General features: G+C 39.6%; 2 protein-coding genes across 3 annotated transcripts in view; one reads left to right on the forward strand and one right to left on the reverse strand.

The window, feature by feature from the left end:
- Window positions 1-845: 845 nt before the first annotated feature.
- Window positions 846-4587, reverse strand: LOC143526905 (uncharacterized). The gene is made up of 3 exons (XM_077021692.1): window positions 4455-4587; window positions 1880-2108; window positions 846-1777 (listed from the first exon to the last, which is right to left on the reverse strand). The coding sequence occupies exons 1-3, from the start codon at window positions 4532-4534 to the stop codon at window positions 1649-1651; spliced, it is 438 nt and encodes a 145-aa protein (XP_076877807.1). The 5' UTR covers window positions 4535-4587; the 3' UTR covers window positions 846-1648.
- Window positions 4030-27236, forward strand: part of rxfp1 (relaxin family peptide receptor 1) — a 37437-nt gene continuing 14230 nt past the window's right edge. For both annotated transcript variants that reach the window (XM_077021690.1, XM_077021691.1), the window contains exons 1-3: window positions 4030-4618; window positions 9196-9348; window positions 25887-25970. In XM_077021690.1, coding sequence (XP_076877805.1) covers window positions 4576-4618; window positions 9196-9348; window positions 25887-25970 — 280 coding nt within the window. In that variant the 5' untranslated portion in view covers window positions 4030-4575. The remainder of the gene's footprint in view (window positions 4619-9195; window positions 9349-25886; window positions 25971-27236) is intronic.

The raw sequence follows: 27236 nt of genomic DNA on the forward strand, positions 1-27236 counted from the left end.
TCCATCGTCATTTGATTATATCAAAACAATACTAGTCTTCAAACTTTATTTGGATTATGTCACGGGTTTTGCGTTGGTGCACTTTATTCATTAACTCCTACATTTTCAATGAGACTGTGTGATCGCGTCCTTCTTTTACTTTACTTGCTGAGCTTAATTTCGACAATGGTTATAATATTCAAAGGCTCTACAGCAGGGGTCGGCAACCTATGGCACGCGGGCCACCGTTGGCACGCCGAGGCATAATCAGTGGCACGCGACACGCTGGACCAGCATCGGCAAAAAAATTATTAATAAAAAATAGAGCACGATCCTCCAATCGAAATCGCTCCTCAACGCTCTGCTCGGCGGAGGCGCTTATACATGGCGATCGATCGCGATATAATACATAATTTGTGTCCATTTACACCTCCCCTCCGCTACCAATTTACACTCGCCACATATATGTATGATGTAAATGATGCAATACGTGCAATAAAGGAAAAAACATTAAAGTGCCGTTCCAGAAAAATAAGTGAGAAGTATTTTAAACTTTGATTTTAAAATGTCTAAAGTCATGGCTCTTCTAATGTTTCTATTCAGCTACTTTTGTGTAAGAGCGGCATATACTTCTGTTTAAAGAGCTTCTCCGTGCAGTTTCCGCCTTCTTTTGGCAGATCTGTTAAGATTGGCTGCATTAAAAAATGATTGACAGCTAACTCTGGCTGATAATTGGCTTAATAAAAATTGATTGACAACGAAAGTCTAGTATCTGATTGGCTGCATTCGAAAATGATTGACACATGATACGCCCTTTACCCACGCCCACAGGGGCTCCGGCCTGCAGCATTACCCTTCTCCTGTGTTTTGGTTCTTGTTATATCATGGGTATTTAATCCCTGGGTTTTTGTCTAGGTCCTGGTTGGTTATTGCATGTAAGTCTGTGAACTTGTGAGTTTTGTCTTTTGCTGTTCTATGTTATGTTATATGATCAGTACTGTTGTTCCTAACTTTATGTTGTTCCCTTGTGTAGTCAGTTCTTATGTTTTTAACTGCACATTTCATTTTCCTGATAGTTTCTCCCTCTGTCTCTGTGTTGTGTGGTAGTTGTTTTGTCCTTAGTTTGCTTTGGTGTTGCTCTCTGATATTGGTGTTATTTGTTTATTTCTGCTAATTCTCTTTAATAAAGATCTCCTGCAATTGTGCCCAGTCTACCTTGCCTGAATGTTACAGGCAGCATGTTTAAAGAACATGGTGATCTGTGTGTAGTGACGTTTGTATTGCCATATGACAATTCAAGAGGTCTGACTAAAACAGTTCAGCAGTCAGCCCCAGTCTGACCACAGATGGCATGTTTCCATCTCAATTTTCTGAAAGTTTAAGGTCCTTCACATCCAGCTGACACCTGGTATAGAATGTGGAACCAGTCTGCCAATCCTCAGACAGACAAAGGTAAATCTTTGTCCTCTGAAGATGACCGAACTTCTACTGTTTGATCCAAAGAGGACAATACTAAAAGCACTCTTGTGCAGTTTGTCATTGGAGCATTGCTATGCTTAGATTACAGCGTGTGAACATCAAGGTAAGCTTTTCTCAAAGCAATATTTGCTGTAACCGAATGACGAACCATGTTTGAGCACCACAGTCAGAGCTCTCCTCTCTTTTGAGGTCATACAAGACCAAGTACTCCGTCTCCTTCCTTCTCTCCTGTCTCTCTCTTTTCTGCAGCTGTTACCACTGCAGTTGTCTTCTGTTCTTGCTCCCTTTCTCCTTCTTTTAAATGCATCTCTGTCTTGGTCTGTAAGTTTGGAGAAGGACATACAAACATACTTTTGCTTGGGAAAATGTGGTCAGGTGATATAAAAGGAGACGGCGGAAAGGACAGAAAAGTGATTCTCACTTTGATCGTTAAGGGGTCGGAAAAAGACGCAGAGATGTCTCTGCCTGTATGATTACTCCTGCACTCGCATGCTCTTTCTTTCTCTTTCTCCCTTTCTCCTGCTTTTCCATCCAGCTCTCGTCTCGGATCCTCTCCTGTCTCGTGTGTCTGTCCATTCTTCTCTACTCTTCCTCGGCTGCAGCTGGTTTTGAAGTTCCTCTGATGTGGTGCTGCTGTGCACAGACACATCCTGAGACAGGGAGCAGGAGAGATGAAGACGGGTCAAACGAGTCTATTTCAATCCCCTGTGGCACTTACATGTGTCAATTGGGCCATTTCTCACCAGTCTGGGCCAGAAGAAAAAAGCACACCCTACTAAACCCAAGCTAACTTGTACTAAAAAATTGTCTATAGCAACACAGGAAGTTGCATGTTAACTCCAGCTCATTAGAGGAATATTTAGTCACCGTACAGCCCCTGACTCCCCTCTTGGGCGGGTGGGTGTGTGTACGTGTGTGAATGTCTGTCATTACTCACCTGATCTTTGTCATGTTACTGTAATGTTACACTTCTCATTTTTTTGTATATTTAAGTGTCACATCGATGCTCAGTTGTTGTATGACATCTGTCATCCAGTTTGACTTGAGATATTGAGATTTGTTTACTCATGAATATTAATAAAATTCATTCTTCATTACTGTTGTCCCGGTGTCCTCACCCAGGCAACATTAAATTTAAGTTTCACCATGCAATGGAATACCATACTCTGGTTAAATTGTGAGTAGGTTACATAGCAGGATAAAATGAGAAAGTACTCCATATTCTAACATTAGTTTAAGATGTGATTGGTCAGACGTCCCCTTCATCAGAGTTATTGGATTTAGGACTCGCCTACAGAAATATGGTGATTTTGGAACAGTTTGATTCAGGCACGTATTTCTTTCAACAGTTCAGTCTCACTTAACACACTGGACTGTTGGTTTAAACCTGTGAAGACTGCAGCTGTTATCCACATCTCAGACTTTCAACTCTAAATGGCTTAAGTGTCCTTAAATGCTCTTAATCACACTGCAACTATAGAAACCTATACACATTTTGGGTATTTATACATTAATGTTTTTCTGATGCATGATGGCAAATGAAAACATGTCCTAACTCGACACTAGAGCACACTGGGTTTGAGATAACATGACCATGGCCACCTTCAACTGGGGCTATAATATTAGTTGTGAACTGAAAGGTTATCTGTCTCAAAAAAGTAGTTTTTTTAAAGTATATTTTAAAATGAGCCCTAGAAGCATTCTGGCTTAGCTCTGGACCCCTGAAGCGGGCCCAGTATTTTTTCAGGGATCAGTTTTTATCTCTGCAGGAATTTGTGTATCCTACAGTTCTATCTCAAGCATCACTTGGCTTCTTTCTGAAGCCTGATAGATCAGAGTACATTCACACATTATTTTATTTCTACAAGATTTATATGGGATAATTTCTGTAGCGTGATTAAAACATGGTTCTGTTTTAATCACGCTGTTCTGTTTAGGTGAAAACACATACACTGTGTGTGTGGTTTAATAAGTTGACTTCTACATACACTATATATATATATATATATATATATATATATATATATATATATAGTGAGAGAGAGAGAGAGAGAGAGAGAGAGAGAGAGAGAGAGAGAGAGATCTGAAATCTGAAGAAGACTCCAGGAAGGTAACTGCAGTGTACTAAGGTAAGATATGTGTAGTTGTTAAAAATGTAGTAAAGTACACAGAGTTTCCTGAGAAACAAGATGTTTCGGACAGATGTCCTTCAACAGCTGTGCAACCTATATATACACACACACACACACACACACACACACACACTAATAATGATTCTAAGCAGTTGATTCACACCGGTGGGAATGAAGGTAAGGTGGCTCTATTTGGTGTGTTTATGTAAAATTGGATAGATCCCCAGGAAGAAAATAAAGATGCCTCTGTGTATTCCGAACGACACCTGTCGCTAATTAAATAGTGGCCTGACCAAAAATCTGTCTGAGTAAATTAAAACGAACCAAAAACATCACCATGGGCCTGATTAGTCTACATGCAACGCACCTGCCTCCAAAATTATAAGGCTAGATACCTCGTCTAAATTTAATATGATTAAAAATGGAAAATATTCAACAAGGTGTAGGAAATTACAGGAATGTGTGTGTTGACAATGACTCTTAATTTAGCAGATTTTGTTATATGAGAGGTTGCCCTCTTTTAAAGTAAAAATAATCTAAACTCGCAACACACGAAAACCTGCGATATATTAAGGTAACCGTTGTAGCAGGCAGCATTCCAATACTAGCAGGCAGGTCCTATACTTCCCAATAACGATGCTGGCTACAGGACAACTTTATGGTCTTATCGAGCACATGCGCCAAAGAACACTGTGCAGGCGCTACACACCGCCCTCTGACATCTGTATATCTGCGATTTCTAAGCTGCACGGACACTTCAGATATAACCTGACACGCGGGGGGGGGAGACAACAGCAGACCATCGTTCGTTATAGAGTGTCCTTTCATCCCCTACAGCCACGCAGGACGTTTTTTTTCTCTTACGGAGTGTCATTTGGAATCGGCTCTTTTCGGCAGTATTCCTCAACAGATCTTTGGTTGGATCTGAACTGTTGTGGGATCATTTGAACTTTGGTCCCCGATTATTCCATTTGAAACACGCACCATGCAAACCGACATCGTTGGCATCCTGTTGTTTGGAGTGTCAGGTGAGTTATGTTTCTGGAAGACATTTCCCAGCTATTAGGGTTATAAACAGCCTAATGTCATATGATTTTGGACTCATGATCGATCGATTTACTGTTCAGCATTGTTTCCACATTTTTATGCATTCACATTACTTGTAAAGCACAAGCGTGGTATATCTTCATTTAATAAAGAAACTTATTATTTTCGTTTAGCAAGCACATATCCGTCTGATTGAAACTGCTTAGGAAACTACTTATACTTTGCTGTAAAAGCTTTATCGCCTATATATGTAACCAGATTTGTAAAGCATGGCTATGCATACGATATTTTTGACGGATTTTATCGACATAATTTAGTTACTCCCTTTTTCCAGAGATTGCTACAATGCAGCGAGAAGGAAAGTAAACTTTCTTCTAGAGACCGCTTGCGAGTACGAACAGGACTAACGCTTGGATGCTACCACAACGTTACTTTCAAATACAGTTTATAAAATGACACATACTACTGTTGTAGTGCATCCGTTTTATTCGGAGTACAGTCACAAGCGTGAATTCCAACTCACCTAAAGATGCACATTGTCTTTACAGACATGACTGAAGGCTGAAGCATGCATATCCAACAATACTGTAGTTCTACAGCCGGGGGGATGGGGATGGGGGGGGGGATACATAATCCAATTTGATTTATACATGGTGTGACTGAATGGAAGAGACGGGCAATGTGGGCAATGCCATTTGGGTCTGCTTGGTATTGCTTTCCGATTACGGGTGTAGTTACTCGCATGACAGGTTCGTTCGTGTGACTTGGTTCCTGTCTTGGTTGTTGTACCAGGTTTAAAAACACATACATTTTAATTTAGTTTTAAAGCATCTATGTTACTTAAATTATTACATTTAAAATAATAAACATATACAAATCAATTTGTTCAACACTAGGGAAAAACTGTTAAACAATATAGGCCTACATTCAAAGGTGATTCATACATTTACAGTCCTATGTCTATGTGAAAAACAAATCTTGACCTTGGCTGATATCAGATCGCTATTAAAGACTTAAAATATTGGGTAATAAAGGACCTGCGCTCAGCCCATTGAAACGGTATGAAAGAATAATTATAGTTGGCCGCTGCAAAGCTTCCATAAAAACCAGGAAAACAATGTGTCTTGTAATAAATCCCAAATAAATAACAAATCATTTTTCTTGTGTGCTGTAAGCATTCCGACCAGTCCCTGACGTCGCAGGTGAATGTACTGTGGATGTTGTGATAAATGACAAAATTCACATAGTCCGACATAAAAAATGATTATAAGAATGCAAACCAGTCCTTAGTCATATCACAGACAGGTAAGGGATTGCAATATACTCAAAAACAACCACAACATAGTGTTTCCCCCCAAGTGACTGCTGTTTGTTTCTTTTTTTTTTTTTTTTTTTTCTCTACCTGCAAAGCGGGAAGCAACTTGTTTGTGACTGTATATAAAATACCAATCATAGATGTCAGGTGGCAGCCAGCAAAGGCATCTTTTCAGTGTGACAGACTAGTCTCATGACTTGTCAATTGATATATTTCTTCAAACATTCTGACATGGAGTTTTGGCACCAGCAGAGACAGTGAGTGGCTTTTCAGGCTGGGAATGAAGCTAGCATCTCGCTAGCATCACAAAGACAGCTGGGAGGCAACATTTCGTTTGGCTCCCCTGTGTTGCCACAGTTGGGGGGGGAGGCTCTCACCTGCTGCTGCTAGAACTAAGAAAGGCTCCAGTATTCGAATGGGTTGAGTTATGTCTACTGTGGGCAACTTATGAACATTCTTCTGTGGCATCTCTGGCTTGACAGGTAGGAAGAACGGGGGGGGGGGGGGTCATTCAGACTGGCAGAGAGCCAACAGATGGTAGCAGACATCATTAATCGCTCGTTGAGAAAAGCGTGGTGATAGGAGTGGATCAGCTTGCCTCGGCGCCCGAGCACACAGCAGAGACGTTGTCATTTTGCCGCCATGGACGAGGCGTCATATCTGATTGTGCTTCAGTCAGTTGACTGTGCAGGTGCCCATCAAGTGCAATTTCCTAATTATGATGATTACAGTGACATGATTTGAATAGATGCATCATTCCACAGATGCAAAGGAAGTTCCACCCATGGATTTGAGGGCACTGAGCACAAACACTATGCAATTAGCCTGTCGTGTTTATGGTCATACTGAAGTACAAGGCGGAGTGCCGATCACCAGCTGCGTCCTCGAGGTCACGGTGCATTTATTTGGTAGTCCAAGAGGTTTGTTTATGGTGTGAAAATAAAGTCATCCTGGCCCACCATGCCTTAACAGTCTGGAATATGCAATGATGTGTCATCATGGTTTTAGACATCAGATACTTGGCTCTTGTCAGGGGATGTGGTGAAGTAGGCTAACATTATCTGAACCGCCTTCCACCCCCGGGACCCTCCAAGGCCCCCCTACTTCAAATGATCTAGAACCCCTACTGCAGAGAAAAAGCTGGTAGGACTGGGGATGGCAGTGAAAGATACACACTTACGAATCATTTTATGGAAAGGAAAAAGTAGCACTTATACATATAAACATATACATACTTATACATATATTTTTTTTATACATCTAAAAATGCTTTGTTTGTACAGCCGCGGCGATGTTACTGACAACGAGTTTTAAAGGAGGATTGCAAACAAAGCATTTTCAGGAACAACTACTCATCTGGCTTTTTATATGTATAAGTGCTACTTTTTCCTTTCCATAAAATGATTCGTAAGTGTGGATCTAATTGTTGGCCTCATGTTTTAAAGTAAATCAGGAGGGAAAGTTCAGTATGAGATGTTGGGGAAACCTCTCTAGGGTTCTGCCATGCCTTCTTTATAATGATGATTCTTCACAGGCCTGCCACTTCTACAAAAAAGGAACTACCGTATATTAAATTACCAAATTGCCATCCACCGTTAGGACCATGTTACACAGAGGTAATGCTTCAAGTTGACACAACCATTTATTTTGTGGGCCTCCCCTGTAACAAGTGTGGCGGTGATGTCACAACAACACTCACTGTGGAACAAAGGAATCAACAAGTGAGAAATAACAAATCCAGTTTCTATGGATATTGTTCAGGAATAAATAAAGAATACTTATGTCTGTAATACTTATGACTGTGGAAAGGAAGAAACAGAGGGAGAAAGAATGCTGTTGGTCTACAACATCTTATTCTACGTGTTGTGTGTACACAAGCAATATGTGAATTTAATGGGGACTTTTTTTTTTGCTTACTATTGCTTAGTGTCCATAATTAAAATGTTGGGGTATATTAAAATAAAAGTTCTCATACTGAACATCTCTGTTCCCTCTCTGTTTGAAATGGTCTGTCAGAGGTCTTGTGTTTTTAATCCCCCACTGATCATGATCCCTGTATGTTCTGATTGGTCATCTTTCCCATTCTGTTCTGATTGGTCAGCTTGTCCACTCTGTTCTGATTGGTCAACTGCAAGAGATGCCACCCTACACGTTCTGTCCCAGTCTTGCAGTCTGTAGACTTTGCCTGAAACAATGCAAACATTTTAAAGGCTAATCAATGATAAATTATTTGGAATTTATGAATGAAGAAGGTTTAGAGGTAAAATTGCCATACTTTTCTGTAGGTGAAGTCTTTTCTGTTTGTATGCTTGCAATCACTAACTTTCACCGCTGCTCAGATTAACACTGAACACTGCCCCCACTAACATTATTCAGGTAAACCATGAGGTTGGGCCTTCTTTTTGATCTAATGATGCCTGACATGGTCTGACAAATTCCAACCTGTCAGCTTTGACTTTTAAATGAATTTCTTTACAGGGTGACTTGCAGCAGTAGAAGGACACTATATTTAGGGAGATATTTCCTAAGGATATCCCCACTTCAGTCAGTAATGTGACATATTTCAATTTTAACAAACCTTAAATTCTACCTTGTGGCTGGCTTACTAAATGAACTTAATGTAGTTCTCATGGTTGCACTGTGCTTTCGGCTCATGTCAGGTTACATTTCCTAACTTTTGACAGTGTGGATAGCTAATAGTAGGAAATGTCAATTCAATGAATTATATTCACCCAAAATATAGTTTGGGTGTAAATATGTAAACTTTTTCATTCTCATATGTATGTGCATTACAAAGATCTCAAATCCAAGGATAACAAGGATATGATTACAATGGTATATAATTCATTTATGTCCTCAGAGGATATTTCCATCACAAAGTTTTGGTCAGGCTCTCTTCGAACACTCCTTCAATGTGAAAGCACTCTCAATCATCAGATAAATCCACTCACAGAAGTTCAGCACAGCCCACATTATAAAATGTTCTTCACATGTTTGGTGCAATTACATATTTTGCTCCAAGTGGTTACCAGTTCTCAAAGTTACTTGCGGCTTTGAAGTGCTCAACATTCTGTCAACACATCTCCCTCACCTTTGAGCCGATGTCTAATGCTCATCTAATTCTCTCTCTCTCTCTCTCTCTCTCTCTCTCTCTCTCTCTCTCTCTCTCTCTCTCTCTCTCTCTCTCTCTCTCTCTCTCTCTCTCTCTCTCTCTCTCTCTCTCTCTCTCTCCTCATGCTGCAGTGGCGGTGACCATGTTTAATGTGTCTGAGGAGGAGCGGGCCCATTGCCCACTTGGCTACTTCCCATGTGGGAACCTGAGCACCTGTCTTCCTCAAGTCCTGCACTGCAACGGGGTGGACGACTGTGAGAACCAGGCTGATGAGGAGAACTGTGGTCAGTGTTCTGTCCCCGCCCCCAGCTCCTCTTGAATGGGCGTGTCACTTCATGTCACTCCTCTCTCATACCCCTCCTTGCTATGTTCCTCTAACGTTCACACTCTGACTGGGGCGCTTTGTATTTGCAAACCTCCACTGGTGCCACCGTGCTTATGTCGCAACTGTTTGCAGGTTGTCATGTATGATTCTGTGCACAGCACGGACGTAATTTTTTGGGGGGGGGGGGGGGGGGACATGTCCCCCCCACTTTTTCAAATGCCGGTTTTGGTCCCCCCAGTTTTTACGGTTAAAACCAAATATTTAAATAGCGACGAATCCATGTCCCCCCCACTTTTGAAATCAAAATTACGTCCATGGTTCACAGTGTTGACCTTCTTCCATGTTGTGTGTTTGGTCTAACAAGAAATGGACCCTCAATCGGGAGTGAGCTGTGAAATGTCACCAAATGTTAAACTGTGCATTATCATATAGTACCTTTAACAGGAAGGTCTGAAAGAGAAAAAGAAGGAACTATCTAATGCTAGTATGCTGGTCCTCACCTTTGAAGATTATGCACAGTATATGATACATATAAAATCTGGTGTGATTTGTATGGAAAAGGTTGTGGAATGGTCTGGACTCCTGTGTGGTGGTCTGATTTTTTTTTTCTGAAGTTCTGCAAAATTATTAATAGATGAACCTGTCCTGTATGCTAAGTTGCTCTTGGAAGATCAGAATCAGAATACTTTATTGATCCCCAAGGGGAAATTGCAGATGACTAAGACATGTCTTTGGAACTGATTTTCCAAAATACTGGAAGTTGATGAATACATTTTGGATAACCCACTAGCCTTCTGTGAGATATGGGTGTAAATTATTGGGGTCCACCTACACTCAATCTCACCCTCTTTCCTCCTCCATGTGATGTGGAAGGGGATCATACGATATAGTCTAGTGAAATTGGGGGTTATTGGACAAAAAGTAGAGTATTTGAACTTTCAGAGCAGAGCATATGCCGTAATAATGTACCATATACCACAATAATGTAGTTGGGTGCAATAATACATAAAGATGAACCAATGTTCTAGTCCACTGTATGTTTTGAGCACCATTGTCTTTTACTTTATATTTGTTACATTTCATGCATTTCTTTGTGATTTCTTTGTCTGTCATTTGACATTGGTCAATATTGTATACTTATTTTAATGGGTGTAAGCTACTGCAGTCACTCCGTCATGGTATGGCGGCCCCCCGCTGGCCGCCTCCATCAGTGTCTTCTTTATTTGTGGTGTTTTGTTGTGTTCCTGCCCCTTGGGTGGTAAGAGATGGTTGAGTGATTGACTCGAGTCAAAGTCGCACTTAAGTTGCTTAGAAAAAGACTTGACTTGAAACTTGTCCCTAATGACTCTTGACTCAACTTGTCCAAAATAACTTGTGAATATTAAGAGTCAGCCCGTTATCCAGGCACTTTGTGTAAAAGTTATGGATTTTTTTTTTCTGTGTTTATGTTGTCATTATTCCTGACTTTTGTTTCTGTGATTTGGTATGCAGCCTTTTTTCTTGTGACAACCACATCAAACTTCATAAGGCACCTGAAAACTTACAGGATTGTTTTGTTTATGCTAACCACTTAGCCATCAATACAGCAAATATATAAAATAACTATTTTCCACCTGTTGTCCCTAAGCTTATATTGATATTGATTTGTGACTTGACTTGGACTGTAGCCTAAAGACCCCTGACTTGATGTAGACTCTAGCCTAAAGACTCGTGACTTGGCTTGGACTTTTTTTGTGACTTTTGAACATCTCTGCAGGTGGGTATTACCCATTACTGGGTTTGCCACCCGAGGGTCATTTGTCTTTGTCTATTTATGTTGAGTGTTTCAAAACAGCACATTGCTATTGATTTTATGTTATGGTTTTTGTTTGAGCACTTTTTACATTATTAAATTCATCTTCATGTTTCATGTAACTCATTTTTTACTTCCTTTATTTTGCTCGTTCTCCACCTGTGACAGCAGATTTTATTTAGTTATAAATTGCCATCAAAACCATGATGAATATGCATCTAATACCTTTATGTCTACATGTAATTTAAAACCAGAATTCACACTTTGAGGATTGTAGCTTGTATAACATTATTAAGCATTACTTCTCTCAGAATGAATATGGTCACTAAGATTTTAAGATTATTGGAGATCTTAAAATAATTATTGAATAAGGCATTTTCAATATAAGTGTTTATAGAATTCATTATTAATGGATGATTCAAATCTGAGGTAGTGATTAATGTTTCATTCAGAGCCCCATTATTCAAAAGCATCATAGTGTATATGAGAGTTTGTTATACCAACTACACTATTTAACGATGTTATTTTTGTCACAAAGCATTTTGGAAACCCACTCATGACTGGATTTAATTTGAGGTTTCACAAACACTTGCAAGTGTGTAGATCAAAAAAAGAAGCAATTAAAAATCAGCCATGAAGAATACAAATGAGAGTAAGAGATTATAAGGGCCTGTAAGTTTTGGAACTGGATTGCTACAGGTGCCTGTGGCTACAGTTACATGTTGGCTACAGTTGCGAATGGTTACAGTTGTGAGAACTTACACTTCGAAGCCTTTACTGACTGCATAACCACTACTACAACCATCCCGTTGGGAGAGACTTCTATAAGTAGAACCATTTCTTGTATATCCTGCTATCATGTGCTACCACGGTTGGAGTTTTGCATCTGTGCAGCTCAGAGCCAAAACCTTGACTACATTTTCAAAACAGATGCAAGATGGTAGACAGCACCCATGCTGTTCCTTCTTAAATACAAATGTTGGAGTGCTGAATCCTCTGGCAACCCACACAACTCCAAACGAACAAAGGCAATAATAACACCGTGTAAACATGTCTCTGCCTAATATTGTGGAATTGTCGCAATTTTCAGTAGTTCACACATTATACAAATGCAAAATAGACACCCATGTGCAATATGTGTCACCAGACCGGGATTGCACACTGTCACCACAGTGTAACAAAATGTTATTTTTTATACCTTTATGTTATCTTTTATACCTATGTCTCTTTTTTAAAACATTTATAAATTTATTTAAATAGTTTAGTTTATTTAAATAGTTTAGTCATTTACTATTTAACACACTTAATCTGTGTGTTTATAATGAATGGGAAAGAAGCATTTCACCTTTCATCTTTTTTTGTCACTGCTGTTTAGAGGAATCATCTGTGTCTTGTATATACTGCATTGCATGTCTCTTTATGCCACAAATATTCCCCTCAAAATGTCTGTTTAGGCCTAGACAGTCAGAATTTCTCTGACTGGTCCATTCACTCCGGCTGCCACCCCAGATCATGAAAAGGTTCTCCAGATCGTGCAGACACTTATAATGAAGAGAATCTGTTTTAAGTGCTCCAAAGAAATGCAAAGTGAAAGCCGGGATGAGAACATCACCCAGAGACAGTACATTGTACATAGCTTTACAGTGGAATGAGGAGGTGCTGGAACAGTGCTGAGTGTACAGTACTTCTAAGTTGCTCAATGTCTGAAAACAGCTTCCTCTCCAAAATAGCCAATCACTGCTGATCAATAGACCCCACCCCACCCCCCTCCCCTGGTATGTCTTCATCATACTCTCTAATTGAGAGTTACCTCCCTGTCTATACTTGCTGTATTGGACTCTCTCTTTGCGAAGTATTGTTTTTCTTTGATTGCACCTACTTACTGAGCATACCTTAATCTACACCTTAATGTTTTGGTTTTGGCTCCTGTTGTTGATAGTCTCTCCACCCTTTGGATAGAGTGTTTTTCCCCTCTGTCTTCTCATCTCCCAGGCTGTGTCGGCCTCCGTGACCTCTTGTTTTTGAGTTTTTGTTTTTATGCCTTGCTCGAATAACCATACGCCTTACAAGTGGATCCCTAGTTGTTCCAACTAGTCCTGGCAGACTGTGAAATTCTTCTTTAATTATTAAATGTTAAGGTTCAGCTTGTCTGTCTCTCTAGCTCCTTGTCCAGGGACCTGGTGTCTTCAGTGTTTTTTTATTGTTTGCTACATTTTGAAAATGTTCATCTTTCCTCTAGCTAGTTCAGTTGTGATTTCCCAGAATTGAGCTTGATGTAGAGATTTCTCCCCTCACACCCCCATAAAGCAGCGTTCTGGGACAGGGTTAGATCAGATCAAATGTACTTTTAAGATATGAAGCATCAGCTTTAACCTGAAGTCTTAGACATCGTGAGAGAAACATAAAATGCTAAGATGTCTGCTTCATCTCTGTCACACTGCATGCAGCTGTAACATCAGTATAGCACATTTGTCAGACATGACAACAAAGTAGAAGCTGTGTTGTACATAATTCCTTCTGATGTGGAGTTAAAAAAACAACATAAGCTTGTATCTCTGATACAAAATAGAAAAAAGAAAAAAAGAAAAATTGAACAACAGTATCGAACATCTCTAATTTAACTTCATAGATAATCTGTACTGTCTAGTTTAATCATTTAAAACTAATCTATGCCATTGTAGTTAACGGTTCTATTTGATTCAACATGTTTTAAAGTCAAAGGCTTCAATTTCAGTGAATTTTAATTTGTATGGAATTCCACAGAGAGGGAGCTGTACAGTGTTGAGGGTACATGCAACGCATCAGTGATTCCAGAGAGGACTGGGGAGCAGAGCTCAGCTGAATGTAATCAGGGTAGGAACAGCAGCAGAAACAAGCAGGCATTCTGGGAAGGGTTCGTTTGAGCTGTTGTCATTTTTTTTCTAATAAATTTTGAAAGAGCAGAACAAAAAGTGCTAGGTGAAAATAGCTCGTCACAATTTCAAAAAGTAATTCAAAATTCTGTGCATGCTTGAGTGTAAGAATTCCCTACAAGGAGAATCTCTTTCTGTGAATAATAACTGTGGCAAAATGATACTTTATCCTATCTTTGTTTCATCATTGCAACAGACACCTGCCATCCTGTTTCTGTCTCCAGACTATATTGTTGTCAACTCTGCAAAATCTATTCAACTTACCCCCTTAAAAGAGTAGCTAGGGAGGTCTGAATACTTGCTAAACATAGTGAGTTGATGCAAAAAATAATGCTAACACCGCTGCTGCTTTAGCGCCATTCACAAAAAAAAGTTTCTAACTCCATGCCACACCATTTAGGGGGGCTTTAGGGGGATGTGACAGGGGCCCCCTAACCCCCCCAGAACCGCCACTGTCTATTCTCTATTTATACTGCAATGTCTTCTTAATGAACCGTGCTTAGTTCTTGGCTCGACCAACTCCATTTCTTTCATACTGAGAATTGCACACCATCGTGAGGAAAAAGAACCCCTTTGGTGTCAAAAGTGAGATGGTCTCCTGCAGGTGAGTAAACATTTTAATAATTTTTCTATGCTTTACTCATCCTCCTCGGAGACCATCTAGTGTAGTGGTGTGTTGTTGCTGCAGGGTCCTACCCCCTGGGTACTTTACTTTACTTTAATTGTTTGTTTTGTTCTGCAGTGTAGCGCTGCAGTCTCTCTGGGACAGACACGTAGTTTAGTTGGTCGGGAGCCGCGCCTGGTTCGGCTGGGTTGTGAAGACCAGTCCTGATCTCTCATCCTGGTTGTTCTTCAAACAAAATGGGTAGTTCTGTATCAAAGTCTAAGCCATGGAGAGCCCAAAGGCCTGGATGGACACGAATGGTTTAGTTGAATATACTATGGATAGATAATGTGGCCGCCTGGACCAAGAGGTCCAAGACATATTTTGGGCCAGACTATGATGCTTATGCAGTGATGAAAGCATAAGTTGAAGTTAGTTTGAACCCAGAAAGGTAGTTGCCCAAATCACCTGAGATTAATAAAGTAAAACTTTTATGCAAGCTACGAAGGGCAGCTCGATTGCCAGATTCAGATTATGACACGGTAAGAGTAGAAAGGGAGGTGAAGAGTGACAATTTTACTGCCCTTTTCTCTATTGCCGTTAACATTGTCACTTTGAAACCTCCAGATATTACAGCAATCAAAGAGATTGTTAGTCGTTTGCAATCGATCAGACAGCCTAACCAATGTTTGTTGAAACGTTGATGAAAATTACATGACATTCAAAATTGTCTGTATCAGACTATAGAATTATACTCACTCAGGTGTTGGTGCCTTCATGTGATGAAAAAGAGTTATTGGAAAAAGTTCCTATAGCCTTATGATTGTTTATGATGCACCACCTAAGCTATAAACCTTTTTGACAATAAGGAGAAAAGCAACAATGCAAAATGTAATTTTGCCTTCATCTCTGGACAACCTTTAAACTTGCATTTACAGTTGAGCTTGTAGGACTCATTTCTACAATCACTCAAACTTTTATAATCAACACTTTGGTTGAGAGTTGGTGTGTTCTTCAGTGTGGGTGTTCACTTCTTAAGGGTCATCAGATACCCTTAACCTTGGAGTTTCACCTCTAGAGGGGTCAGTGCTGACTACTGGCATCTCAGAACACCTCCTCCCTCCACAGCTGCACCCTGGGTGCTGGGCTAGGGGGCTGTCCACCGCTCTGGGCACATGTACACCACAGTGTGTGTGTGTGTGTGTGTGTGTGTGTGTGTGTGTGTGTGTGTGTGTGTGTGTGCGTGTGTGTGTACCACAGCTCCCTAGTGATCACTTGTGTGTATGTTTGTGCGTGTGTTTACCACAGCCCCATAGTGATCACTAGTGTGTGTGTGTGTGTGTGTGTGTGTGTGTGTGTGTGTGTGTGTGTGTGTGTGTGTGTACTACAGCCCCCTAGTGTGAGTGACTAATTCTGATTGGGGTGAAAATCACAATAGCCACACACCACACCTTTCTATAAATATATATATAAACTTGTTCCATATAGGTCTGCCTATAAAACTAATTATTTTATCCAGCTTGTAAACTCTTGATAAAGGAAGCTTATTTCAATTGTTTGATGGCACATCAGGTTGGAAAGAGATCTATACTGCAGACAGTGTTAGGTCTCAGCCAAGTATACAGTCAAGCACGAGTCAGCATGCACTTGCACACACCTATGAGCGCACACACCTATGAGCGCACACACCTATGAGCACACGCACTTATGAGCACACACACCCACCTTACTCCCCTGCCTTGCTGACATGCCTACACTGTAAATTGTTAGCAGTATTGTGGTATTGTATGTTTACAATAAGAAGTGTCAGATGTAAATGAAATAAGAAATGTGGCCAGTTGTAGACTCAAATAAAAACTAATGTTTATATACTCTGTCCTTATATCCTGTAGTAAAAAATATTTTTTTTCATACTGAAACTGGCAACATATAAGAAAAGTGCTCCCTGGAATCCGAAAGAGAGAATCGGAAAGACTTGTGATTCGGAAACATAACTTTCTGAATAAAATTTCTGAAGTAAATTTCCATGGGCAGGCAGCAGCACACAGTCTGAGATCACTATGCGCAGTCCTGGGCATCTGCTGGAGAGGTGTAGACGTGACCTCTGAACTCCAGAGCAGGGAGGAACTTTTTTGAGATTTGTTGACACTGTGAAATTTTGAATCAACATATTTTTCCTTTAACATGTTATATTTACTTAGATTATTTTTTTTACTTAGAACTTTTGATCTGTCACCTATGTTCTATTAAGAATAAAATATTGACATTTGCCATCTCCACATCATTGCATTAATTTTTTATTCACATATTGTGTCCCAACTTTTTTGGAATCCAGTTTGTAGCACATCTAGAGTGCATTCAGACTATATTACCTTGGTAATTTATCTGGACATTTATCTCACACCTGACAAGCATGTCTTAAAGTTTTTGTTTTGTCGCTAAGAGATTATTGAATGATCTTAAAAAGCCTCTATATAAGTCGCACAGATTCTGAAATGTTGAAGTATGAAATTAGTCACTGTTTACTTGGTAGGATATATTAGTACCAAAGTAATTTCTGTTGTTTTAACAGTAGACTGATTTTGAAGTCAAGGCATCCATTCGCTGAACAGGTAAAACATGAGCAAAAGGAACAGATATGACTTCCATACCTGTAAGGCTTCATTCTCACTGGAAATGCACATAAGTTTTAATAGCTGTGAGTAAAGGATTGAGTTTTGCAGGCCTTGAAATTTGAAGAGGTGTTTTGCCATTAGGAACGACAGTATGTAGGTATAACAGCTGTTCTTCCAAGGTTGTAGAACTTGTAGAAGGCAGAAATTAACAGTTGGAGCTCTTCAAATGTGCATGTAGCAGTACCAAAATATGTCATCAGTGTATCTCACAATGGGATAGATCCCATTCCAGTACCCATACTAACTCCTAACATACTAACTCCTAAGATACTAACATACTAACTCCCAAGATACTAACTCCTCTTATTTGTGAGTAGTACTTGGAGCCAAAAGTAAAACCGTTTAGAGTTGGCAGTAAGTGTTTGATCTTTCAGGTCAAGCATTTGTAGATTGTATGAAGAGCATTTAACATATGTAGGTAAGGTCTGAGCAGTTGGTTTAAAATGTCTGGGATCTCATTTCTGTGGGACAGGAACAAGCAGGTCCAATAGGACATGCAGGATTTGTCCTTATGAGGGAGAAGTTAGAAATGGCTTCCATGAAGAATCAGGGAGGAACCATATCGTAGATAATCCCCATGGTAAATATTTTTTGTCCTACACAGAGTTTCTGAACATTGATTACTTTGTGTCTTGTGTAATGTTTGCAAAAGAACATAAAGCTAATGAAGTTTAGAGTTTAGGAGGTTATGGATTAGGTCCTGGTTCATGCTTCCATGTCGCCCTGATTAGGTTATTGTAACTCTGTCTTCACTCCTATCCACATGTGTCCAACATTCAGCCATAAGAGTTCTCTCGCATGCTCGATCAAAAAATCTGCCCACATCATCCCAGTTCTTTTTAAATTACACTGGCTTCCTAGCCCAGTTTGCCATCAATTGAAAGTTCTGATGATCACATATAAATCTTTACACACACTACACATTTTGCACACCCCACCTAGATGAACGTATACAGGCCTTTTGCCCTGTCCACACACTGAGGTCCTCTGATGCTGTTCATTTTGTTCCCAAATTTAGACTGATATCTGCAGGTGGTAAATCGTTACCATCATGGCCCACAAACTCTGGACCATACTACCACAATCTATCATTGTTCTACACTCGCCTCATTTAGTATTGAGTTAAAGCCTTTTTTCTCAGTACTTCCACTCTTCTTCTATATCTCATTCCAATTTTTTGTGATTCGCTCTTGTTATTTATTTATTGTGATGCTTTGTGTACAATTCTTTGTACCATGATTTTGGGTTTTATTATTAAATCTCTGAATCCATTAATTTAAAGTGTTTCCATTTTTGACAAAAATATAACCTATTAATCTAGATAATAACAGTACAACTGTTTCCTGAAGGCGAGCAACATTTTGTGAATAAGTCACAATAATAAAAAATTTTTTTCAGCAGTATAATGACCTAACCTCACTCAAAAACAATTAAATGTCACTGTCAAGGAAATAACAGAATGGGCTCAGGAATAATTCCAGAAAGCATTGTCAGTGAACACAATCCACCGTGACATCCACTGTTGCCAGCTGAAACTCTACAGTACAAAGAGGAAGCCATTTCTAAGCAAACTCCACAAGCTCAGGCGTTTGCACTGGGCCAGGGGTCATTTAAAATGTGTGTGGCAAAATAGAAGACTGTTCTGTGGTCAAATGAGACACAATTTGAAGTTCTTTATGGAACACTGGGACGCCATGTCATCTGAACCAGAGAGGACAAGGATAACGCTCCGTTCAGAAGCCTGAATCGCTGATGGTATGGGATTGCATGAGTGCTTGTGGCATGGGCAGCTTGCATGTCTGGAAAGGCACCATTAATACAGAGAACTATGTTCAGGTTCTAGAACAACATATGCTCCCATCTAGACGTCATCTCTTTCAAGGAAGACCCTGCATTTTTCAACAAGATAATGCCAGACCACATTCTGCAGCAATCACAACATCATGCCTACATAGTAGAAGGATCCGGGTACTGAAATAGCCAGTCTGCAGTCCAGGTCTTTCACCTATAGAGAACATTTGGCACAGAGGGAGGTGCGACAGAGAAGGCCCAAGATGACAGTTAGAGGCCTGTATTAGACATTGAATGGGAGAGCATTGCTATTTCTAAACTTGAGAAACTGGTCTCCTCTGTCCCCAGACGTCTGAGTGTTGTAAGAGGAAGGGGGGATGTCACACAGTGGTAAATATGGCCTTGTCCCAACTTTTTTGGGATTTGTTGACACCATGAAATTTTGAAACAACATATTTTTCCCTTAAAATTATACAGTCTCTGTATTTTTGATGTCTGATTTGTGTTCTATTGTGAATAAAATATTAGATTTTGGCATCTCCATCATTGCATTCAGTTTTTATTCACAATTTATTTAGTGTCCCAACTTTTTTGGAATTTGGTTTGTACATCCTGCTCAATCCAATAAACATTTACTGCCCTGATGACCTGGTACTTAGATGAATGTGTTGTCCATTATTTCTGGACTTTTGTCTTTTTTGTGTGTGTGTGTGTGTGTGTGTGTGTGTGTGTGTGTGTGTGTGTGTATAAGATTGTGCTGCCAGATACTAAATGGATGGATCTTTTTTGTATTTCTGAGAGAGTCCTGTTTGCGCTGTTGTGTGGCGTTTCTGATATCAAGAGACTTCTCTTGTGATTACTTCTTTGTGAAAAGAAGGCAAACTCTCCAGACAGAATCCTCTTCTGCCTTGAAGTGAGAGCTAGTTTTCTACTGACCCACTCAGGGACAGACATATTGCTTGACACCTATACAGATATAGTACGCTATCTTCTGACAGCAATGATTATTACAGTGATGTGCTGCAAAGCATTGATTGGCTGTGTGCATTCTGTTCTCAGCCGTGATTGGATATTGTCACCCTGCTCTTTGAACATGTGTGTCTTGGAGTTGAGTTTTTTATGTAGACCTGGTCTCTACATTAGGGACAGTTAGACTGTGCATATACTGTATAGCTGTATTGCCTCAGAGACGCAGTAATAGTGTGATGTACTGTGCAAAAAGACATACAACACTTCATTCCACTCACTACATAATATGCTGTACAGCATGTTTTTAACAATGTCTAACAGAATAACAATTGGTAAGTGGTTAGAGGCTGTTTCATCTGAATACTGTTTACAGTATTTAAAATTCACAGTATAATGTGTACTGTCCCATTTATACATTTATATTTTTCACTTGCAAGAAGTATTTTCAACCTAGAATCAACAGAGGTGACTGCTACATTTAAACACAGAACATGCATTGACCTCCATTATTTTACACAGGCAGTGGATTTTCTGAAGGGACACCATTTTAAAGGAGAATAAAAGCTACTCTGTGTCTAGAAAACCATGAGACAATTGAGGGGTCAAGTATTCTTTGTGCTTGGCATAAATATGGAGTCAGATAAAGGACAACAGACATAATAAAATACCGTATTTTCTGGACTATAGAGCGCACTTCAATATAAGCCGCACCTACCAAGTTTTTTTTTATTTTTATGGAAAATGTAGTATAAGCCGCACCGGGCTATAAGCCGCATATATCTACTGAACTAAATACAGTGAGTCTCCGCTTACCGACGGGTCTGGTTAACGACGGACTGGAGTTACGACCGACTTTTAAAAATTTTGCGCGGTGCACAGAGGAGCAGTGGTAGCACAGTAGAGTGTTGTGGAGTGTTGTGTAGTAGGGTTGTTGTAGTGTTGTGGAGTGTTGTGTACGATAAGCTGAGGCAGCGCAGCCTCCACCGCAGCCCATCTCGGCAACGAGATCTCTTTCTCACGCTGTACGCATGCACGAGAACATTGTTAGTTTTTTTTCTATACTGTATTTACGATCAAAGCATATCTAAATCTAGGGTCACGCTTAACGACGAAAGCTGCTTTACGACGGACTTTTCAGTCTCTAATAGGGGTGTGACGAGACACTCAGCTCACGAAACGAGACGAGACACGAGACTGGGTTCACGAGATTCGAGACGAGACGAGATTTTAAGAACACTAAAATTACAAATTATGTGACTGGACAAGCGTGACCCTATATTTAGATACGCTTTGATCGTAAATACAGTATAGAAAAAACTAGCAATGTTCTCGTGCGTACAGCGTGAGAAAGAGCGATCGCGTTACCGAGATGGGCTTATCGTACACAACACTCCACTGCTCCTCCGCACACCGCGCAAAATTTAATTAAAAGTCGTGGTAACTCCGGTCCGTTGTTATCCAGACCCGTCGTTAAGCGGGGACTCACTGTATTATGTACAAAACAAAAAGTTCTTCTCTGTCAATACAGAGTGCAAATAGTGCAAACTGAGCCTGACCAAGTATGTCACTGAATTTGCTGCAACTACACTGCCATGTTCATTTTTAAGAATATTAGCATCCCCACACTGCTCCCGATATCCTTTACTGTCTCAACTTGCCAAAGCGCCGTTCTGTCCCTGCTACCTCTGTTCAAGTGAGATGTGTTGATTTGAGTACTGAGCTGTGGTGCGTGCAGCTGTAAATGTCTCTGCATCCTGCTCGTATTAGTCGCAGTGTACGGAATTATTTTCATACAATGTTTGCATATGTAGTGTCTTATCAGTCACTCTCTTGCCATTTATCATTTCCGCCGGGTTCCCAAAATGATGCCAAACAAACGATTTGAAAGTGGCGGGGCATCTTCAATAGTAATACCTGTATTTTCCCACATCATTGTGACGTCATCAAATCTCGCGAGACAGATTTTTAACACGACGAGAAATCTCGCAGAGTTGAGTCTCGCGAGATCACGAGACACGGAGATCTCGTCACACCCCTAGTCTCTAACCCTATCGTTAAGCGGGGACTCACTGTACATTTAACTGAACAGATCCGCTTTCAGCCGGTGTTGTGTCGAATTCCGACTCCCCTCGTTTATCTGCATAAAGATGCTACAGATGATATTGTCGATTTATGTTTCTATGCATAAATATGGGCTAGACTTTAATTAGACGGGTGAAGCATCGTTCAAATTGCTGGGAAAAAAGTAACGGCTTATAGTCCAGAAAATATGGAATATAAAAAATATTGTGGTGTCGTCACTGGTAGTTTTTTTTTTTTTTTTTTTGGGGGGGGTACATTATTACACATGAACACTTGCATCTGTCAGTAATTGTTTAAAGCTATATGTCTTGAACTATGTCATTATGTGAGCATTGTCAGAATAATTTGGGTTTATTTTGTATAGTTACTTGTGGTTATTCTAGTACTTGTATGTCTCACCGTCTTCATGTTGTGTTGCGGGAGTGACGACCCGGGTTGAGCAGTGTGTGAAAGAGGGGGAAAAGGATAAGGTAGAGTGGTTATATGATCTCTCCTTTCCCCCCAAAAGTGATCAATAAACAATTGGAAAACAATGCAGAACTTGTGTGGCACTCTTACTTCTTCTGCTCTTACGTCTGCTGGCATGCCACAATAAGCTTGTCCTCTGATAGCAAGGAGAAAGAGGGAGAGATTAATGAAATTTGCACTAAAGCACAAGACTCTTCGCATTCTGAAGAGGTCATCTTGTTCTCATCTGTCATCTTTTCAGGGAATGGATGATAATTTCAGAGGCGTGCTGGGAGCACCTGGGTCTCCATGTGACCGTGCAAGCATTAGAGACCTCAGCGGGCGTCTGCGTGTGGCGCTCACTGGTTAGAGCGTTCACATCCTTACCCAGGAGCACCCTGGTGGTAGCACCACGGGGCAGCATGGTTGTTTTCCAAAAACTCCATTATGCTAAATCAACAGATATGTGAGGCTAATTATTCATGCTTCATGTTTTTGCTAAATTTAAAATATCTTGCATTTTGCACCTGTTACGTTTAACTGCATGTTACTCAGATTAATTCTGCCATGTCAATTTATGTATTTCTTTTGAAAATGTTCTCACACATATTCAAGTTCAGTTGGGCAGTGGTGTAAAAGTGCATTATACAGTTCAAAAATCATAATACTCTCTTACCATCCTATACAATACAATACTATCCAACACTCTCTTCAGTTTAACTGATGAATTTATTAGTAGCAAAAGGACCAAAAAACTAAACACTTTATCAATTTGTATTGCAAGATATTTAGGGAGAGTGGGGTAAGATGGGCCAATTATTAACTATTAATTATTAATTATTTATATTCCAACTATAGCCAAGGGAATATAAAACAGGAATAATAACCTGCTAGATGCCACACGAGTTTGGATTATTTCATCAAGTTCCATTGTCTGAAATGAGACATGTCTGAACACTCAGGTGCATGACATATAAAGGAAGTGTTTTAATCTCACTCGGAGTAAGATTAAAAATTAAGTAAGTAAATGGGTCGAATGAACACAAACCAGACAAATCAAATCAAAATCAAATAAAAATTTATTTATATAGCACCTTCCAACGATGCCTTGCATTGACCAAAGTGCTTAACAAAACAAATAAAACAACAGGCAAACAACAAGAGAGAGAGAATAATATCAAACCAGGTCAGTAATCCAGCCAATCTAATAGAATAATAGAGAACCAATCAGTATGCTTACTGAACTCAGCAATACTTCACAAATACCAAGTGGAGCAGGTCAGGTAATATGGGTGTGTGTAAAGGATTAAATTATGGGGTTGCCTAAAAGAATGGTCTTGTTACTCAGCGTGACCTATGTAAATACATATTAAGGCCTATTTGATAATAACAGCAATTCATCACCGGAAACTACAGAAATTATTCAACAATCCATGCATGTAGGTTGTTGGGAAGTGTTGCTCCCCAGGGATATGAAATCCCTGTCTGTTTTTCTTTTGTAATTGAGTACATTATATGTCAGCTATTCATATGCAAAACATAAAATATGAAATATTATGTAAGTTATTCATTTTTTAGGATGCAACACCAATTTAAATGTAAACCTGAGGGAGTCTGATGGGGCACTGGTTCAATTTACCCCTCAGGTTTTGACTCTGTTTACCTCACTGCCACCATTTTTGGAAAAGTGTTTAGTTTAGCAGCCCACAGCTACACTTCTAACTTCTTCAAAAATTGTGCATGCTTACACAGATTCAGGCGGTGAGTCAACTTACCCACTGCCTCGTTTTACTCTGTTACCATATCTTTCATTTTCTTTACACTGAAGATAAATGTCTTTGCACCACTGAACAAAATTTGTCTCTCTGTCAAAACACGTCAAAGACTAAAACAGGAATTAGAACTACTGCATTATTTTGGCCTGTTGCTTTTAGAGACTTTTAGCAGTATACAGACTGCTGAAACAGATAGTGGTGTGCACTTGCGCTTGATCAGCACATGATTTTAAAGTTTTCAGATATAAATGAAAGAAAGCTTTAAGTTCATGCAGCCTTTGAATGTGCCAGTGTGTTTCACTGTCTATGTTTGAAAGGTCTCTGATGTTGCACTATTGCACTATGCCTTGTGGTCCTTTTCAATCACTCACCATCTTCTTTTAGCAGTTAGCTGAGTTTATTTGAAGGACAGCAATTCTGTCTTTCTGACCCCGCACCTCCATCAGTGCCAAAGTGTGTATGTGTGTGTGTGTGTGTGTGTGTGTGTGTGTACGCAGGTCAGGTTTTATGCTTTCGTCCACAAGAGCTAAGGGATTCCAACACACTAATGTAACTAATGTCATTTTTAGTGTGACTGCTCATATTCTGCAGGAGCTATTTAGTTGGAAGCCCATGCATGTAAGGAATCAGGCATCAGTCTTTGCTCCCATACTTACTGTTATTAGAGACATTCTTATCCCTGAAGGCATAATGAGACTCTAAGAATTGGATTCCAACAGCTGCTCCTCTTGATTCTCTTCCAGCTGCCACGGATATGATGAGGAGTCTCTAGGAACCTTCTAGAGCCTCAACGAGCACCCTTCCACTGTTACATTGTATTTCCTTATTGTTGTTTACCTCATTTAGGGGTCAGAAGTGATTGACATGGTACACGAGGGGAGACAGAATGACAGATTTAGATGTGAAGAAGCAGGATGCCAGTGAAAGGGGTTAGTGAAAGGGGGTTAGTGAAAGGGGTTTAGTGAAGGGTGTTAGTCAAAGAGGGTTTGGTGAAAGGGAGCTGCTACCTAAGTTACTTGATCTACCTGTTAATTGTCTCATCTCCTTTTCAAGTTGAAGTTGCAGTCCAAACTCACACTGATTAAAGTTTTTGATTCAGTTACTACTACACTACAGCAGGGAAAGCATTAAAATGTATTTTTCAGTGTTTCCATGAAATATTAATCCAGCTCAGCAACATCCATTCATCAATCACCAGCCTTTGCAAAATGTTACACAGGACCACACAAATTGGTTTTCAGCAACATAGATTTCAGATTTTGTTCCTCCAACATGGAAGCAGAGTGAAAAATTATTCTATTATGGCCACAGAACATGTGATATTGCAGAAGCATGATGCATTACTCAGCTGTGAAGATCTATAGCATGTTCTCCAAAGAGCAGAGTTCAACATTAAATGGAGTGAATCCTCTTGAATGGATAATCCAAGCCCACTCTTTTGTTTCTCCAGGAGACAACAATGGCTGGCCGCATTTGTTCGACAAATATTTTGGGATTCCAAGTAACGACCTCGGAAGCAAATCTAATGCATGTTGTGAGTATTCTTCCCTAACAGACTTCACTACAACTTTCCTAAAAATGAGCTCTGTGTAAAGAGCACTCATAGCAATATCTCAGTGTCCTGGACAACATGCAACATGAGTCTCACACCTCTAAGCAATTAAACTATTTATCATATATTTAAATTATTAAATCACAGGTTCACATTGATATTGTTGTAGCCTCACACATATAGAATCTGTGTTTAATCAGAAGCAAAACCAATGTAAACACACCAACAAGCTCTTAGGAAATCTGATGAGAACAGCAGACCCTGCAGTAACTGGATTCTCTTTGACAGTGCTGATGTAAATGGCCATTTCATATATTGTCAGTATAATGGTGAAGGTGTGTACTCTGTATCTCCAAATGAATAGCTCATACAAAAGCCTAAAATACTGTTAATATAACAGTGTATCCTACTGTTAGGACCCAGGTTTGAATAGCAACTGTGTTATGTGTCAACAGAACTGATACAGAAGGTCAGTGAGCATAAACTTTGTAGGGGAGTATTAATGAGCCGTTGTTTTTGACCTAGAAGACTGGTCACACTCAGTTGACTTCAAACTGTCATGCATATAAGATGGCGAGTCATCTGTTCATACTTTTTATAGTAATACGACAGAAAAAAATCTGCTTTTTAATTAAGCCTAACAACTTTCTTTTCATCTGTTTAAATTACAAATTTGTAATTTAAAAGTTTCCATAAACTGCATGCAGAAAAGTAGAGCAGAAAAGCTAGAGTAGAGGTTTAAGTATGTGTCATAAAGCTTTTCGATGGTCTGTGTGTCAGTATCTACTCATCAGATTTTAGAAATATATTTTTAAAAGGAAATTAATGAACTCCAACTGCATGGCAATACATACATTTCCAATGACAATACAACTCATTTGAAAGAAGTTTTAATTAATTCTGAACTATATCACTTTGCCCCATATAATAAATAAGCTTTGAACTGGAGATAATCTATTACCATGGCAGTTTAGACAAGGAGTAGGCTACATGAAGTACCATTTCAAAGGACTTGACTAGCTACCCTTCACTTCCTTATTTATATTAAAACAGCCCCATATATATATATATATATATATATATATATATATATATATATATATATATATATATATATATATATATATATGTTCTCTGTAACAGAGTTCAAGTGTATTATATTAAGAGATTAGGCTCTTAGGCTCTTAACGTACTAATATACATTTCTTCATTTGAGACAACACAATAGTTTTGTCATTGACTCTTGAC

The sequence above is a fragment of the Brachyhypopomus gauderio genome, chromosome 11, assembly GCF_052324685.1.
Source record: "Brachyhypopomus gauderio isolate BG-103 chromosome 11, BGAUD_0.2, whole genome shotgun sequence".
Taxonomy (NCBI): Eukaryota; Metazoa; Chordata; class Actinopteri; order Gymnotiformes; family Hypopomidae; genus Brachyhypopomus; species Brachyhypopomus gauderio.